The following is a 16,533-nucleotide window of genomic DNA, read 5'->3' as shown; positions in this document are numbered from 1 at the left end:
ATTTATTATTATTTTTAAACAGAAATACCTGATTTACATAGCTATTTTCCGACCCTTTGCTATGAGACTCAGATGCATCCTGTTTCCATTGATCATCCTTTTTTCTACAACTTGATTGGAGTCCACCTCTGGTAAATTCAATTGATTGGACATGATTTGGCACACACCTGTCTGTATAAGGTCCCACCGTTGACAAAAACCAAGCCAGGAGGTCGAAGGAATTGTCCGTAGAGCTCCGAGACAGGATTGTGTCTAAGCACAGATCTGGGGAAAGGTACCAAAACATTTTGCTCCAGCATTGAAGGTCCCCAAGAACACAGTGGCCTCCATCATTCTTAAATGGAAGAAGTTTGGAACCACCAAGACTCTGGCAACTCGGCCGAGATTTGGCCACTCGGCCAAACTGAGCAATTGGGGGAGAAGGGCCTTTTTAACCTGCGTGTCGTAATCTCATTTGGTGTGGGGGGCAAAATAAATGTATGCACGATAGCGCACGCACACAGCCGGTTTGGGTTCCGTGTTAGTTTGTGTGTGTGCTCACCCTGGGGTCATTGATGCCGGTGATGCGCTCCTCAGGCCGGTCCAACACTAGGAAGGCTGCCAGATTGGCTGTGTAGGATGCCACAATGATCATGGCAAATCCAGCCCACACCATACCTAAGATCCTTGCTGAAAAGCTCCGGGGTGCTCCTACAAACACAATCACAAACACAAACATAGTCACTCAGTTAACAGCAGCCAATTTCAATGTCCACTTGAATAGGTAGTCTACAAAGATCCTATTGAATTACTATATACTGTATGTTTCTATTAATAAATTACAATATTCTATACAGTATATAATTCTACGAGGTAGTCTGCATCTGAAGTGAAAACCTATTCCTATATACACTTGGTGCTATCTAGGGATTAGGGTACCATTTTAGACACATACATAGACTTAGGCCAGTGGATATTTACCTTCTCCTATCCCGGAGTTCAAAAGGACCCCCCAAGAGAACCACATGGCGGAGGATAAGGTGAGGGCGTCCTCTTCTTCTTCTTCGCTATTCACTTTAAACCTTCCAAATGGGCTGCGGTGCACACAAGACACATGTGAGCTCAGGTCTCTTTCAAGACACCAAACCTCCAACCTTTCCCACTGGATACAAACTGGTTGAATCAACGTTGTTTCTACGTAATTTCAACAAAACAATATTTTTCCTTCTGAACACAATGTGGAAAACTGATTGGATATGCAAAAAGTAATCGACATAAATCCAATGACAAGATTCAAATCTTTGTTGAATTCACTTTGAATTGACGGTACAGAGTCAATGTGCGGGGGCACCGTTGTCGAGGTAATTGAGGTAATATGTACATGTAGGTAGAGTGGGGGGCAATGCAAATAGTCTGGGTAGTTATTTGATTATATGTTCAAGAGTGTTATGGCTTGGGGGTAGAAGCTGTTTAGAAGCCTCTTGGACCTAGACTTGGCACTCCGGTACTGCTTGCCGTGTGGTAGCAGAGAGAACAGCCTATGACTAAGGTGGCTGGAGTCTTTGACAATTTTTAGTGCCTTCCTCTGACACCGCCTGATATAGAGGTCCTGGATGGCAGGAAGCTTGGCCCCGGTAATGTACTGGGACGTATGTACTACCCTCGGAGGCCGAGCAGTTGCCATACTAAGCAGTGGTGCAACCTGTCAGGATGCTCTCGATGGTGCAGATGTAAAACCTTTTAAGGATCTGAGGACCATTGCAAAATCTTTTCAGTCTCCTGAGGGGGAATAGGTTTTGTCGTACCCTCTTCGCGACTGTCTTGATGTGCTTGGACCATGTTAATTTGTTGGTGTGGACGCCAAGGAACTTGAAGCTCTCAACCTGCTCCACTAATGCCCCGTCAGTGAGAATGGGGGCGTGCTCGGTCCTCATTTTCCTGTTGTCCACAATGATATCCTTTGTCTTGATCACATTGAGGGAGAGGTTGTTTTCCTGGCACCACACAGTCAAGTCTCTGACCTCCTCCCTGTAGGCTGTCTCATCGTTGTTGGTGATCAGGCCTACCATTGTTGTGTCATCGGCAAATTTAATGATGGTGTTGGAGTCGTGCCTGGCCATGCAGTCATGAGGGAACAGGGAGTACAGGAGGGGACTGAGCACGCACCCCTGAGGGGCCCCCGTGTTGAGGATCAGTGTGGCGAATGTGTTCTTACCTACCCTTACCACATGGGGTGGCCCGTCAGGAAGTCCAGGATCCAGTTGCAGAGGGAGGTGTTTAGTCCCAGGGTCCTTAGCATAGTGATGAGCTTTGAGGGCACTATGGTGTTGAATGCTGAGCTGTAGTCAATTAATAGCATTCTCACATAGGTGTTCCTTTTGTCCAGGTGGGAAAGGGCAGTGTGGAGTGCAATCGAGATTGCATCATCTGTGGATCTGTTCAGGCGGTATGCAAATTGCAGTGGGTCTAGGGTCTCTGGGATAATGGTGTTGATGTGAGCCATGACCAGCCTTTCAAAGCATTTCATGGCTACAGACGTGAGTGCTACGGGTCGTTAGTCATTTAGGCAGGTTACCTTAGTGTTCTTTGGCACAGGATGGTCTGCTTGAAACATGTTGGTATTACAGACTCAGACAGGGAGAGGTTGAAAATGTTAGTGAAGACACTTGCCAGTTGGTCCGCGCATGCTCAGAGTACATGTCCTTGTTATCCGTCTGTGAATGTTGACCTGTTTAAAGGTCTTACTCACACGGCTGCGGAGAGCGTGATCACACTGTCGGCCGGAACAGCTGATGCTCTCATGTATGTTTCAGTGTTACTTGCCTCGAAGTGAGCATAGAAGTTATTTAGCTTGTCTGGTAGGCTCATGTCACTGGGTAGCTCTCAGCTATTCTTCCCTTTGTAGTCTGTAATAGTTTGCAAGCTCTGCCACATCCGACGAGCGTCAGAGACGTTGAGCTGACATCTGTCCCCAGTGGGATGTCAGTGCAGTTCTTTATTTCACGTGCCTGGGTTGTGTTAAGTTTCACTTGCCACAGACATAAACAATTATTTCAGCTGTTCATTACAAATGCATGGGGAACCTGTGGCATAGGAAAGGTATGGGGAATTTCCTGATCCTATGTGGCTCAATTGGTTAAGTATGGCACTTGCAACGCTAGGATCATGTGTTTAATTCCCGCTGGGGCCACCAATATGAAAATGTATGCATGACTGTAAGTAGCATTTGATAAAAGTGTCTGCTAAAAGGCCTATATTATTATTAATGTGATCAGGTTATTACTGTACACAGACATGTCGTTGTTTTACCTGAACCGGTCTAATAGGTAGAGCATCACCGCCACCACATGGACCGATAGACCCACCAGCAGCCACAGGGTGCTCTGAAAGGGCTGCATGAACGAATCCAAAGTACTGCGTGGTATTTCCTACAGTCAAACAACAGCCAGTGACTCATTCATTCTACTGTGAGTAGTACTATACTGGGTCATAGTTGTAGGAAGAAAACAATAGCTTCAATGGGTGCCTGTCTGAGCAGCGGGAGTAAGAGCAGAGAGCATACCTTTTTCACGAGGATGGTAAGCCCCTGGTACTTAAAGGGTTTTGAGAACTCGATGTACTGGGCGCGTTCGTTGTTGATCGTGAGCGGAGCCACAATCATGTCTGCCAGGCCACCCAGGAGTTCTCCCATCATGCCGTTCCACTCCTTCTTGTTGCTGTTGTTCACCTGATATAGAAAGAGAGGGGCATCCACTGTACTCTACATACTTAATTGACATTTCCAAACCTGATTGATGCTTGGATCAGCCAAAAACTGTTTGATCACAAATGTGATCCTACAATTACATAAGATGTTGGACTTAATTGCACTTTAGCATTATGCACATAACCTGTACATGTACCCTTATATTATTGCAGTTATTAGCAAAGATTTTGCAGACTGGCCAATTTTTTTTATATCCATTGATTATCTGTTGTTATTGTTTTTCAATTGGTGATTTTGTCTAGAAAAACATTGTCCTTTCGCAGCCTACACAATATACAGACAAAATACAATCAAATCGAATGGACTAGTCTGTCATTTGTTGGTCCCAATAAAGTAATTAAATATGAACTGTGGTGAAGGTGGAATATAACACCCAAGAATACACATTGATTGGCATTTCATATGTGGTAGTCCACACTATACCACACATGTAGCCAGTACTGCATTTCTCTGTGTGATAATAAACATTACCTTGAACCTTGAGGATGGTATTCCATAGCACAAGGGGGGTTCGGTTCTAAAGCTGCAGAACCATATGATCATCTTACTTACCCGCTCCTGTGTACCAAACTTCCCATCAGCCACCAGATGAACCTCATAGGTGAAGTTCATGGTATCCGCTAGTTTAATCAAGAGGTCAATGCAAAAGCCGTAGCAGCATTGGGGTACTATAGGCTGTCCTATAAGGGACAAACGACAAACACAAAATCAGCTGAAAAAACTGATATTGAGAGCAAATCAACATATACAGCCAATACAGACAGACACGAAACTGAACTAGTACTTGTGTATATCCTGTGGCTGTCTTATTACCTGGTATGGTTCCATTGGGGCCAGTGCATATAACTTTTTGGACATCTTTAAGTCCATTAACAGTTTTCTCTTTTTGGCAAGTTCCGTCACTTGTTGTGGGTTGGACATAGACAAATGGCTCCTGATGAATGGTTACTATCTGTGAACAATAGAGAAGGGCAAGTATGGCGCCAACACATTTTGGCACACAGACATTCAACACAAGGAACAAGTGCTTGGGTGTATGCATTAGTGCACACCGTAGCAAAATAAATTGCCACAGAAAACATTTTCAACAGAAACAATTGGACAAATTCAGGTAGGTCTCTCCCCGTTTCTAGCCATTTGGTTCCTAGTGAATACACCCCCGGTTATGCAAGACCAGGGCGGTAGCTGCACATGAGCACACCAAGGTCCAGACCTCAGTTTGTTCTACTTAATGTTGAGAGTTAGAGTAGTAGGTGTAACTTCTAAACTTGTTTTTTCTCTTGATGTACAGTATGTCACTCACCGATAGTCACTCAATGAGCCCATCTCATAAAATGTTTTAGATTGGCAAGTTAGTCTAGTTAGTCTTGCCAGCTATCTAAACCATTAGTAATCATTACCAACCAGGCATGCAGGGCATGTGCCCAGGGGTCCAGATCTTTAGGGGGCCCCCATTGATTTTGTTAGTCCCTGTCACTTAGATATAATATTAACATGGCATAAGTCATGGCAAAATGTGTAGTATTGCAGGAAATTAGCTTTAAAACGGCACAAAAAAAAGTAATGTAAAGCAAACTCATTTGTTTAAATTTTGCTAAGGGGCTTTCCAAAATAGGGGAGGGTTGTCAAACTTATTTTTTTTGCTTTGGGGAGGGTTGTGTGTTTTTTTTATTTGGGACATGGGAGTGTAGTGCATTATTTTGCCTGGTTTACAGGATCAAGTTGCAGGTTTTACTATATAACTAGCCACATTTCCTCATCTGCTTGCATGCACCTCCCCTATATCAAGGTGTTTTGGTTGTCCCCTTATGCACTACGCTTTTCCGTGTGCTAACTTTTACTATAGCACAGGTCAGTATAGTCTACCAGTCTAACGATCCATCCTGCCCTCTATCATAGTGACAGATCTGGTATAGGCTAACGAGCAATCATACCAAACATAAAAGCATTCAAAGCTGCATACAATTTCAATATGAAACCACAAGAACAAATAGGACTACCTAAAAGGCAGCAGAGATGCAAGGTGCATCATTGCGCATGAAAGTAGACATGACAAACAGCTCAACAAGCTCCCCTATTGATTTTGTTTTTGGGGCAATAAAATTGCAGACTAGCCTACAACACCACAATGCAATGAATAATTTAATTCTTGTTTTCAAGCGAGTACTAACTTCTACTCTAGGTTACAGTAAAAATGTCAGTTGAATAATGGCAGATTGTGATTTACATGTTTCATTCGATTTGGATCAGGTACAGTAGCAGGTCAGTCTGGCTGTATTTTTACTTCTGATTATGCATGCGCTGTCAGTTGCAGATCATCATTCTCCCAAGTCATCGTGTAATAATGTGTCCACATATGCTCCCGCAGGCCAATTTATTCAGAAGAGCTTAACACACGCTCTGCCTGCTCTCCAATCCGAGTGGATATTCTTTGTTCACATAGAAGCTAAAGCTTCAATATGGCCTTAATATTTATAATTAAACTTGTAAAATGTATTACCTTTTATATGTGCCAGAAACACAACCAGTCACACATTTTTCATCTGAGTAGGCTACTTCAAATGTGTCCTGTAGGCCTGTACATGTTCATCACAAACATACATTCCAGCATCTTCAAAATGGCTTGACATTAACAGGGTCAGATAAAAAAAATGTCACATCATGAGAAAGCAGCCAGTTTATTAGGCTACAGATGAAATAAGTTATTATTAACTTCACAGGGTGGTGAAAGTGCACAGGGATGATGTTGATGCTCCTTTCAATAAATATCTAGGGTTTTATTCTGGCGAAATGATGACCGATGCTTGGCTGCCATTTGACAAATAGAAATCATCTCGTACTTTTATCCATAATAATCTCATCATGTAGTAGGCTGTACCTACGCTGTATCTGCAAGCTGTTGGCTAGAGCGAACATACCAATACCAGTGTAGGCACAATCGCTATACCTATATACAACCATCAGTAGGCCAAAATGCTAATATATTTTATATTAATATCATACAGCGGGCAAGCCTATAGGCCTATGCATCCAAAACCCTAATGAATTTAGAGCTACAATCTCTGACAGCTGAACCTTGATGGGGACAATTATTGTTCTAGGAAAGTAGCCTAAAAACAAAACAAAAAAATAGGCTATGAAGTTTTGCATGTGCTACACATCGTAACCCAATGAATAGTGTTTTTATATTTTGTTATAATCTGTTTTTAAAGACACGTAAATGTGGCTAATTTGGCCAATATCCCTCGTTGGCTGCGCCAGGTCGGTTCTGAATGCATATTAATGTCCAGTAAATTTCTCAAATGTCAGGTAAATTAAAATATTTACTGTCATGTTCACTGGCGCCACAGGGAACTCTGAAATGTGCATGTTGTTTTTATGCAGATTTTAGAATATTTGCATGAAATTCGGTCACCAATTGGATGGAAACCTAGCTATATACACCCAAAAGAGCCTGGCAAGTGTACTAGTCCTGTGTCACATTGATTATGCCTGCACATCATGGTTCGCCAGCAGCCCCAAACATCTAAAGAATAAGCTACAGACCAGACAAGATTTGTACTTAAAATCTCCCTTAATACTCATCTGGAGGTTGAGCATTTTTTGTCTGTATCTCTGTAATGTGTCTGTATCTATGTAATTGTATATGTATTTATGTTTAAAAAAAACAGACATTATTGTGCAATCTCGGTCACTTAAAAAATATTTGTGTATATATATATATATATATATATATATATATTTATATATACACGTCTTTTTTAACTGATGAAATCAATCAATCCAAATGACTCAAGAGGGAGCCCCACGGCACTTGATTTGAGCTGGGTTCGGACTTGCCGCGCTGGAAAACCAGGGAGTTTATTGAAAGTTCCAGGAATTTTGCAACCCTAGTTGCACCATTGTTCTTACATAATATAACCATATGCAATTTCAGTAGCACATGTCTTAGAGTGATGGACTGTCCCATCCCCGCGGCCTCAGCAACAGATTAGTCCACTGAGACAAGCGCGAATCAGGCGGATGTCTTGTGCACCATGAAAAATATATACATTTGCCATTGCTCAACTAAAGAAATCTCAGTCGACCAAAATTGGGTCAGCCCTAGTAGGGAGGGATGTTTTTTTATTTTTTTATTGTCGAGATTGACATAGTCTATTATTATGGTGTTGAACAGGCAAATCGTCATTTTGAAGTGACCAAAATATGCTTTGTTCATTGGTTGTGTGGTGCACAGGCACAGAAACCTGTTGGTGGGAAAATTTGTTGCATATATTTTATATAATTATAATTATGGCATCAAAATGTGGAAAATCATTGCCTGCAGCTGCTTCTGATCATAGTGTAATGAAACAGTTAGGGGGAGTGATCTCTCCGGGGTGGTCAGCAAACCCTCAACCTTCTGGCCCAAAAAGCATGCTCAAGTGGAAAAGTTGATATCAACGTTTAGAAACATAGGGTTGCTATATTTATTGTTTGTGGTTGTAAACATTGTTTTGAGGCAATTTTATGAGAGGGAGGATGTTCAATGTATTTAACAATACAAGGGGAGGGTCATGTGAAAATATTTGTAATGTTGGGCAGAGGGGTGCATTTTTTTATGACACCTTGAGTTGGACCAGTACCCCCCCCCCTCAGTAAATATAAATCTGTCCCTAATAAAATACTTTTTATGCTAACAGATCCCTCTGTACATTTTCAATTATAGTTTTTAATCCCTGTCACATCCTGATCTGTTTCACCTGTCCTTGTGACTGTCTCTACCCCTCTACAGGTGTCGCCCATCTTCCCTTGTGTATTTATACCTGTTCTGTTCAAGTCAAGCAGCGGGTTGTCTCTGCTCCTGCTTTTCCCCAGTCTCTCTTTTTCTCATCATCCTGGTTTTGACCCTTGCCTGTCCTGACTCTTAACCTGCCTGCCGTCAGGTTCCTTGGCCTCTACTCTGGATTATCGACCCCTGCCTGCCTTGACCTGTTGTTTGCCTGCCCCTGTTGTTACAATAAACATTGTTACTTCACACAGTCTGCACTTGGGTCTTACCTTGATTACTGATAATCCCGGTGCTGAGTTAATGTGTAGAAACAAATTGTATAGCTAATAGGCTATGTGTTTGTAGAATGTGTAGAGGTGTAGAGGTGAATGAAGCTTCGGCAACCAATGTGATAATGCCAGGGTTAATTTTTGCTCGTTTTTGCTGTTCTCCAAATAGCATTTTAGAGTTAAATTAAATTGAACTTCCCAAAAATGTCTTGGGGGGGGGGAATAAAGCCCACTTCCCCTCCCCCTCCAGACCTCACTAAAACTCAGATCCTGACTACGGCCATGTGCTGGACGTAGTAGCTACCTTTAGTCTGGTAGACATCTGGTATCCTCTTGGCTTCTCCGTCTCTCCTCCTGGCCAAATGATCTTCCTCTGCGGATTCATCACCACCTACAAAACCAAAGAAATTGAATGGCTAGTATGGGAAAAAGTAATTCAGACAGTACAATCATATGGCATATGGCTAATTTAATTGGGCTAGTTATTTCACCTCTATGTACAAACCACCCCAAATGTTAATGTTCCCCATACAACTTGGTTTTATACATTTGATAATAACACAAGCACAAAATGATAGCACCAAGGCATAATTACTTAATTTAACACTTAATTTAAAAAATACTGTATTGTACAAATACAACTGGTAACATAAAACATTTAATAAAACCCCCCGTACTTGGGTGCCGTTGAAAATGCCCACTTGCACCAGCCTGGTCTTTTGGTAGTTGAGGATGCTGTAGGTAGCAAAACGCCTGTCACCATCGTCATTAAACTCTATGCGTCCTGTCAGGCCATCTGGGTACTTGGATGACATCAGCACTCTAGAGTCCAACGGGGAGATCAGAGGGATGGCATCATCAGACAAATCATCCCAATATGACATGATGGGCTTGGTTGATGAGAGGGGGTGAGATGGGAGATTGAAAACAATGAGGATGAAGGGCGGAGGGTGGGGGTGGGGGATCTTTTTGGAACTATAATGCAATGCATTTCGAATTAAGTGTGTGTTCGTAAATTCAATCTGGAGTGCCAGAGTGCGCTCAAAGTGTGTTCTGTGCATTTGTAAATTCAGAATGTTGTCAGATTGTCCATACATAAATTCATAGCATTTCGCTCTCGGAGCGTTCAGAGCGCACACTCAACCCTCTGGCCGAGGATTAGGATTGATGCGAGCATTCTGACAACACAACAGCAGTTAAGCACCCAAGCTAACTGGTTAAGGTTGGCTAGCTTGCTAGCTACTTCCAGACACAAATGAGAGAACACCTCACTCTGACCATTTTACTCGCCCTAGCAGAACTGGTTAGGCTGATTTCATGTTATCCAGAGCGTTGGTGACTGTAACTGTGTGGCTGGAAACAACATTTACTGACACCGGCCATATTCAACGGGTGTTGAGCATTTGTAAATGCATCAGTTATTCTGCTCTCTGGCACACTCAGGCGAGAGTGCTCTGGAATCGGAGTAGATAGCCAAAGTGAATTTACAAACGCACCCTAAGTCCTCTGATGTAAAATCCTCTATCCCCTTAATTCTGAGTTCTGTCTATGTAGTCTTGCCAAAAGCCAGACACTACATTTTGGAGGCAAAGGAAATGCAATTCGAGATGTACCCACCAAGGCTAGCCCAACCCGACTTGAATTTGACCTGTATGGCCCTAAATGCCAATGGAAACTAAGCTTAATTTCTCAGAGAATGCACAATGAGACAGGGATGATTTTCAGGGGTCTGACTTGGTCCACTTCCAATTAGAACTGCTCAGAAAGGAGGTCTTGTTTTCAGACTGCCCTCCCTGCCCTCTCTCCCAGCAACCTCAGGTGCCTGGGCCAGCATGTTCAGTTTTATGTTTTGGCCCTTGTCTTATACTGAGGACCATACAGGACCGTTCTGGTTATATTCTGGTTATTTCAAGCTGACTCAGACCTACTTCTGACTGTGTGCAAATAAACAAAAACAACAAAAAAAGTGTTTGTTTAGTTACTCTCACTATTACTTGTGGCCTTACCGTTTGAAGAGCGGTCCAGTCCTCCAGATGTTTGTGTTGCCTACACAGCCGCGAGGCGGTTCTGTGATGTTCTCCTTCTCAAAGAGCTCCTGGATGGACTGTGCCACCACAGCCACGGCATCGTTGATATGCGCCGACTCGTTCTTGCCGTTGATGAGCTGAAGGCCGAGCAAGCCTGACCAGTCAACAAAATCACAGTTTTAGAGAAGCACTCGACCCGAGATGGCTAATATTAGGCCATGAACATTAAACTTGCTTATATAGAAACAACAAGTACCTATTAAGGATAGGAGTTAGGTTGGGGATGATACTGTACAGAACATGGGTTAGGGCAAAGTGAGCATGTTGAAGTGAAGGTTATGTACAGACGTGTCATACATGTAGCCAGGCAAAAACAAAATGCAGTTGTAGCTTACCATCGGTTTTCTGTTACACTTCAATGTGGGGGTAGCAACACACTTTCTAAATTAGCCCATGAGAGCCAGACACTCATATTAACGTGAATTCAAAGCAATGTAGATTACCAACACCTCTATTTCATTTGTTGTCTACTGAAAAAAACACACAAACTAAAAATGGAACAAACAAAAGATGTTAGACATTTAAAGCACAGTACAATGAGAAATAACTTGTTTTAAACCTTTAAACAAACAAATGTTTAAACGTTCAAACATTCAATGTATTACACACCACACTGATTAGCCGATGAGGATAAAACATTTGAATAATAAAGCAATGTGACCAGCATGACCGATCTGTCACACAGTCTGTGAGAGAGGCATAGGGTATAGGAGCAGGACATACCATCTGGTGCTTCACTCAAAGCTTTACCAGACATCTCCCTCTCTCCAACCAGCCACACGTAGCCAGAGCCCGTCATGTTGAGCTGGCGGGCAGCTTTGTAGACCGACGCCGCTTCGTCCTCGCTACAGTCAGATACACATCATTACCACAATGGCAGCTCCAGTCAATCTCCAGTGACTACACCAAGAGTACAATACATGTCAATGTTTATTTTGCTCGGTGCAATAAATGGTTAGTTCATCCAAAATGTACAGGACCACTACTGGCCAGGGTACCAATAACATAGGGACACAGTATATTTGTGTTTTCATTATTAATATATTATTATTATATTAATATGATGTAATATATACTGCATGTATGTAACCTGTATTACTATATACTACTACTGTATAATGATGTCATCGAGTCCTGCTGGCCTCATAATAAAGACATGTGTCTGTGTGGTATATGAGGTTTAGAGGTATAGTGTAGTGAGGGATGTAGATGGGAGCTGACCTGGCAGAGAGGATGATGACGCGAGCCTCCAGGTCCTTGGCCTCCAGCAGCATGGATGTCAGGTTGGTGTCTTGGCTGAACAGGAGAACTTTCTCTGCCTGCAGTTAGGGGACAAAATTAGCAAGGAGGAGAAGGACTCAGCCCTGAACCATGCTGTCTTCAGCTCCTCTTTTTCTTTTTTTGGGGGGGGGGGTGGAAGAAATGGAAAAAAGGTTCCAAGATAATCTGTTTAACTGAAATAAAGCTGGTAGGAAAAATTGTTCTGCATTTGTGCATGCAAACTGAGGGTTATCAAGACTCCAAAGAGGAACGTGCAAGTTAGAAGTAGAGAGGGAGAAGAAGATTGATGCAACTGCAAATCAAAGTGGTGGAGGAAGGGAGGAGGGTGGTGGTGGTTTCTTTCCCAAAGAACAAAAGAAGAAGGAAATGCTGCAGAAAGGTAGGAGGTGCCATCTGGATTGTGCCTGTCCCACACGTCCAGATCTCCACAAACTTTGTCAATGTAATAGACTTGCAATCTCCTTGGTTTGAACACATGCAACCCTTTACACAAAAATAAAAAAGGTTGGAGGGGGCATTTCATTTTGCTGAAAATATACTAAAAACCCATTCTCGACTGAAATCATAAAAGAAAATGTAAAAATACGTGCTACCAGGATAAGGATATCTCTGGAATCGGTTGTTGACTGTTTGACTTTCTAGTTTCTAGTGGCTACGTTCAGAGAATTGGTGGGCGGCGTGCATTGACCATGCAAGTATACCTTGGGTCCTCGCTTGTTGTCATAGGACAGTTGGTCGAGGTTTTCATAGTTCTTGTTTTTATTCTGATGAGTAATGTGCACAGAGAAAATATGCAGACACAGAAGGATATTATAAACAGTTATAAATGGTGTGCAGTAAAGCATTCCAACAAATCTCCACTTTTCTGCTTCAACTTGGGATTCCCAACACTGGGGCTTGCAAAAACATCAAAGGCCTGCTCACAGCATCACAGATTCCTTAGGTTTTAACTGTCTGACACAGGCATGCTCCACCATGGTGTTGTGGGAACCAAAAATATCCCCCAGCGACATTGCTCATTCAGTAGTCTATAGTCATTCTCAAATGGAAGGCCAATGGCAAATGCATCAAGTTCACCAACGTATCTAACTGAAACAGCATTAATATCTAAATGTAGTATAATCAAATAGGACTGTAGGAAATGTATTAAGCTAATAGATTTTCCGGAAAAATTACATCTTAGTGTTGCTCTTGGAAGTTCTATTCATTAGTATATTTTACTAAATATCCAAATTATGTTTCTCCCTTATTCCTCTTGAATTATTATTTTAAAAACTGTATGTTGATATAATACAATATGGCATGCAGATGGTCTGTCTAGACACAAAGCGCCCTTAAATATCCCTTAAATAGTCCCTTAAATATCCATTAAATGCCTCAAGGTTTGGGACCAGAGTCTTGGATCTTTGGATAAATTAGCTAAATATAGTGTGTATATACTGTGTACATACAGTATATTGTGTATATACTATATATTGCGTATATACAGTAGTATTTCATTCCAATGGTATAAATAGGTCTGAAGATCCATAGCTTTAAAAGCTGCTCAGGTCTACAATGTAAACCCAATGATCTACACAAAAATAAATATAGTCTATATCTGTCACGAGTCCAACCAAGGGTGTTTCCCCTTCCCGGGCGGGTGGCGCTCGGCGGTCGTCGTCACCGGCCTATTAGCTGCCACTGATTGTTTTTCCTCCCCCTCCTTGTATGTTTAGTGGTAGCACCTGTGTATGTTTAATTAGTTTGTCTTTATTAGACAGCCGGCCCGCCTGGTTGTTGTGCGGGATTATTTCAATGTAACCTTCGGCTCTGTTGTAGAGGTACGTGTTAGTGCCTGGTCGTGATTTTTTCCATTGTACATTTTGATTCCCTGTGTTTGGGAACGTAGCTTTTGTGAGCACCCTGTGGTGCGTTGGTGCTATTAAAAGACGCACAGCATTGAACTCTCTGTCTCCTGCATTTGACTCCACACCCACGACACCCGGAGCATTACAGAATCCCGCACCTATCAAATTGAATGGAGTCAGCAGGAGCAGCAGCCAACCCTCTCCCATCGATGGAGGAACGGGTTCTCCACCACACCACCGTCCTCCATCGAATCGGAACCGCGATGGATCAAGTGATGGAGAGAATGGACAGATGGGAGAGGAGTGGTCTCCTCTCTCCACCTTCGGCACCCACGGTTCCGGACTCCCCATCTCCCGACTCCAGCACCCTCCGTCTGACGCTACCGAGGGCTTATGATGGAGCGGCGGCGGGTTGCCAGGGGTTTCTGCTTCAGCTGGAGCTATACCTGGCCACCATCAGACCCACTCCCTCAGGAGCAGAGAGGGTGAGTGTCCTCATCTCCTGCCTCACGGGTCGTGCTCTGGAGTGGGCGAACGCAGTCTGGAATGGCCCAGACTCAGCGCGGGAGCACTACCCAGAGTTTTCCCGCCGCTTCCGTGCCGTGTTTGATCACCCTCTAGAGGGCTGAGCGGTGGGAGAACGACTATTTCATCTCAGGCAGGAGAGGAGGAGCGCCCAGGATTAGGCGCTGGAGTTCCGGACCTTGGCAGCCGGATCTGGGTGGAACGACAGGGCCCTTATGGACCACTACAGTTGTAGTCTCCGAGAGGACGTCCGCCGGGAGTTAGCGTGTCGGGACACCACTCTGTCACTGGATCAGCTGATTGACATGTCCATTCGACTGGATAATCTGCTGGCTGCCCGCGGGCGTTCAGAGAGGGTCCTGTGCGTTCCACCACCTAGCCCCTCCGCTCCCATTCCAATGGAGTTGGGAGGGCTGCGCCGAGGGGTACCGGAGGAGGAGGCCTTCCCTGCACCATCTGTGGTCGGAGAGGACACACGTCTGATCGGTGCTGGGGGGGTCCGTCTGGGAGTAGAGATGGCAGGCGGAACGCTTCTCGGTCACCCCAGGTGAGTCAGCTTCAAACTCACCCAGAACCCCCCTGTTGGCCACATGTTTGTCTTAACCTTTTTCCCTTCACTTTTTTCCCTCTTCCCAGCATAGGGCGCTAGTCGATTCAGGCGCAGCTGGGAACTTTATGGATCGCAGACTCGCCCTTAAGTTAGGGGTTCCGCTGGTGCCGATAGATTCTCCTTTCCCCGTGCACTCCCTAGATAGCCGGCCATTAGGGTCAGGGATGGTCGGGGAGACCACGGTCCCACTGGACATGGTGACGCAGGGGAATCATAGGGAGCGTATCAGTTTCTTTATTATTGATTCGCCTGCGTTTCCAGTGGTGCTGGGGACTCCCTGGCTGGCCCGGCACAATCCTAAAATTTAGTGGAGACAGGGGGTTCTCCAGGGGTGGTCAGAGGAGTGTTCTGGAAGGTGTTTGGGAGTTTCCATCGGTGCCACGTCGGTGGAGAGTCCAGACCAGGGTTCCACGGTGTGCATTCCCCCCGAGTATGCCGATTTGGCAATCGCTTTCAGTAAAGTGAAAGCGACTAAATTACCACCTTATCGACCGGGAAGGGATTGTACGATAGATCTCCAGGTAGACGCTGCGCTTCCCAAGAGTCACGTGTACCCGCTGTCCCAGGAGGAGACGTTGGCAATGGAGACATATGTCACGGAGTCGCTGGGACAGGGGTACATTCGGCCCTCCATTTCACCCGTCTCCTCGAGTTTCTTTTTTGTGAGGAAAAAGGAGGGAGGTTTGCGTCCGTGTATCGATTAGAAAGGTCTAAACGCCGTCACAGTGGGGTATAGTTACCCTCTACCTCTCATCGCTACGGTGGTGGAATCGTTCTACAGAGCGCAGTTCTTCACAAAACTGGATCTCAGGAGCGCGTATAGTCTGGTGCGTATTCGGAAGGGAGACGAGTGGAAAACCGCATTTAGTACTACATCAGGCCACAATGAGTACCTCGTCATGCCGTATGGGTTAAAAAATGCTCCAGACGTTTTTCAATCCTTTGTAGACGAGATTCTCAGGGACCTGTGCGGGCAGGGAGTGGTTGTTTATATCGATGACATTCTGATCTACTCGGCCACTCACACCGCGCATGTGTCTCTGGTGCGCAAGGTGCTTGGTAGACTGCTGGAGCATGACCTATACGTCAAGGCTGAGAAATGCGTGTTCTCTAAACGAGCCGTCTCTTTTCTGGGATATCGCATTTCCACCTCGGGGGTAGTGATGGAGGGTGACCGCATTAGGGCCGTGCGTAATTGGCCGACTCCGACCACGGTAAAGGAGGTGCAGCGGTTTTTGGGTTTTGCCAACTACTACCGGAGGTTTATCCGGGGTTTTGGCCAGATAGCGGCTCCCATCACCTCACTGCTGAAGGGGGGCCCGGTGCGGTTGCAGTGGTCAGCAGAGGCGGACGGAGCATTCAACAAGTTGAAGGCGCTGTTCACTGATGCGCCCG

The 16,533-nt window shown here is 44.4% G+C and overlaps 1 protein-coding gene across 4 annotated transcripts in view; it reads right to left on the bottom strand.

Annotated features, from left to right (window-relative positions):
- Positions 1-16,533, bottom strand: part of grin1b (glutamate receptor, ionotropic, N-methyl D-aspartate 1b) — a 70,368-nt gene that overhangs the window by 14,301 nt on the left and 39,534 nt on the right. For 2 of the 4 annotated variants that reach the window (XM_024418357.2, XM_024418355.2), the window contains exons 4-15: positions 12,855-12,917; positions 12,094-12,191; positions 11,596-11,717; positions 10,792-10,966; positions 9,463-9,607; positions 9,090-9,176; positions 4,559-4,697; positions 4,298-4,425; positions 3,542-3,706; positions 3,289-3,407; positions 961-1,073; positions 542-690 (exon numbers count right to left, since the gene is read on the bottom strand). In XM_024418357.2, the coding sequence (XP_024274125.1) occupies positions 542-690; positions 961-1,073; positions 3,289-3,407; positions 3,542-3,706; positions 4,298-4,425; positions 4,559-4,697; positions 9,090-9,176; positions 9,463-9,607; positions 10,792-10,966; positions 11,596-11,717; positions 12,094-12,191; positions 12,855-12,917 (1,503 nt within the window). The remainder of the gene's footprint in view (positions 1-541; positions 691-960; positions 1,074-3,288; positions 3,408-3,541; positions 3,707-4,297; positions 4,426-4,558; positions 4,698-9,089; positions 9,177-9,462; positions 9,608-10,791; positions 10,967-11,595; positions 11,718-12,093; positions 12,192-12,854; positions 12,918-16,533) is intronic. The other 2 variants (XM_024418356.2, XM_024418358.2) reach the window with 1 other exon arrangement.

The sequence above is a fragment of the Oncorhynchus tshawytscha genome, unplaced genomic scaffold (genome assembly GCF_018296145.1).
Source record: "Oncorhynchus tshawytscha isolate Ot180627B unplaced genomic scaffold, Otsh_v2.0 Un_contig_766_pilon_pilon, whole genome shotgun sequence".
Classification (NCBI taxonomy): Eukaryota; Metazoa; Chordata; class Actinopteri; order Salmoniformes; family Salmonidae; genus Oncorhynchus; species Oncorhynchus tshawytscha.
This window is presented reverse-complemented; position numbering and strand designations above follow the sequence as displayed.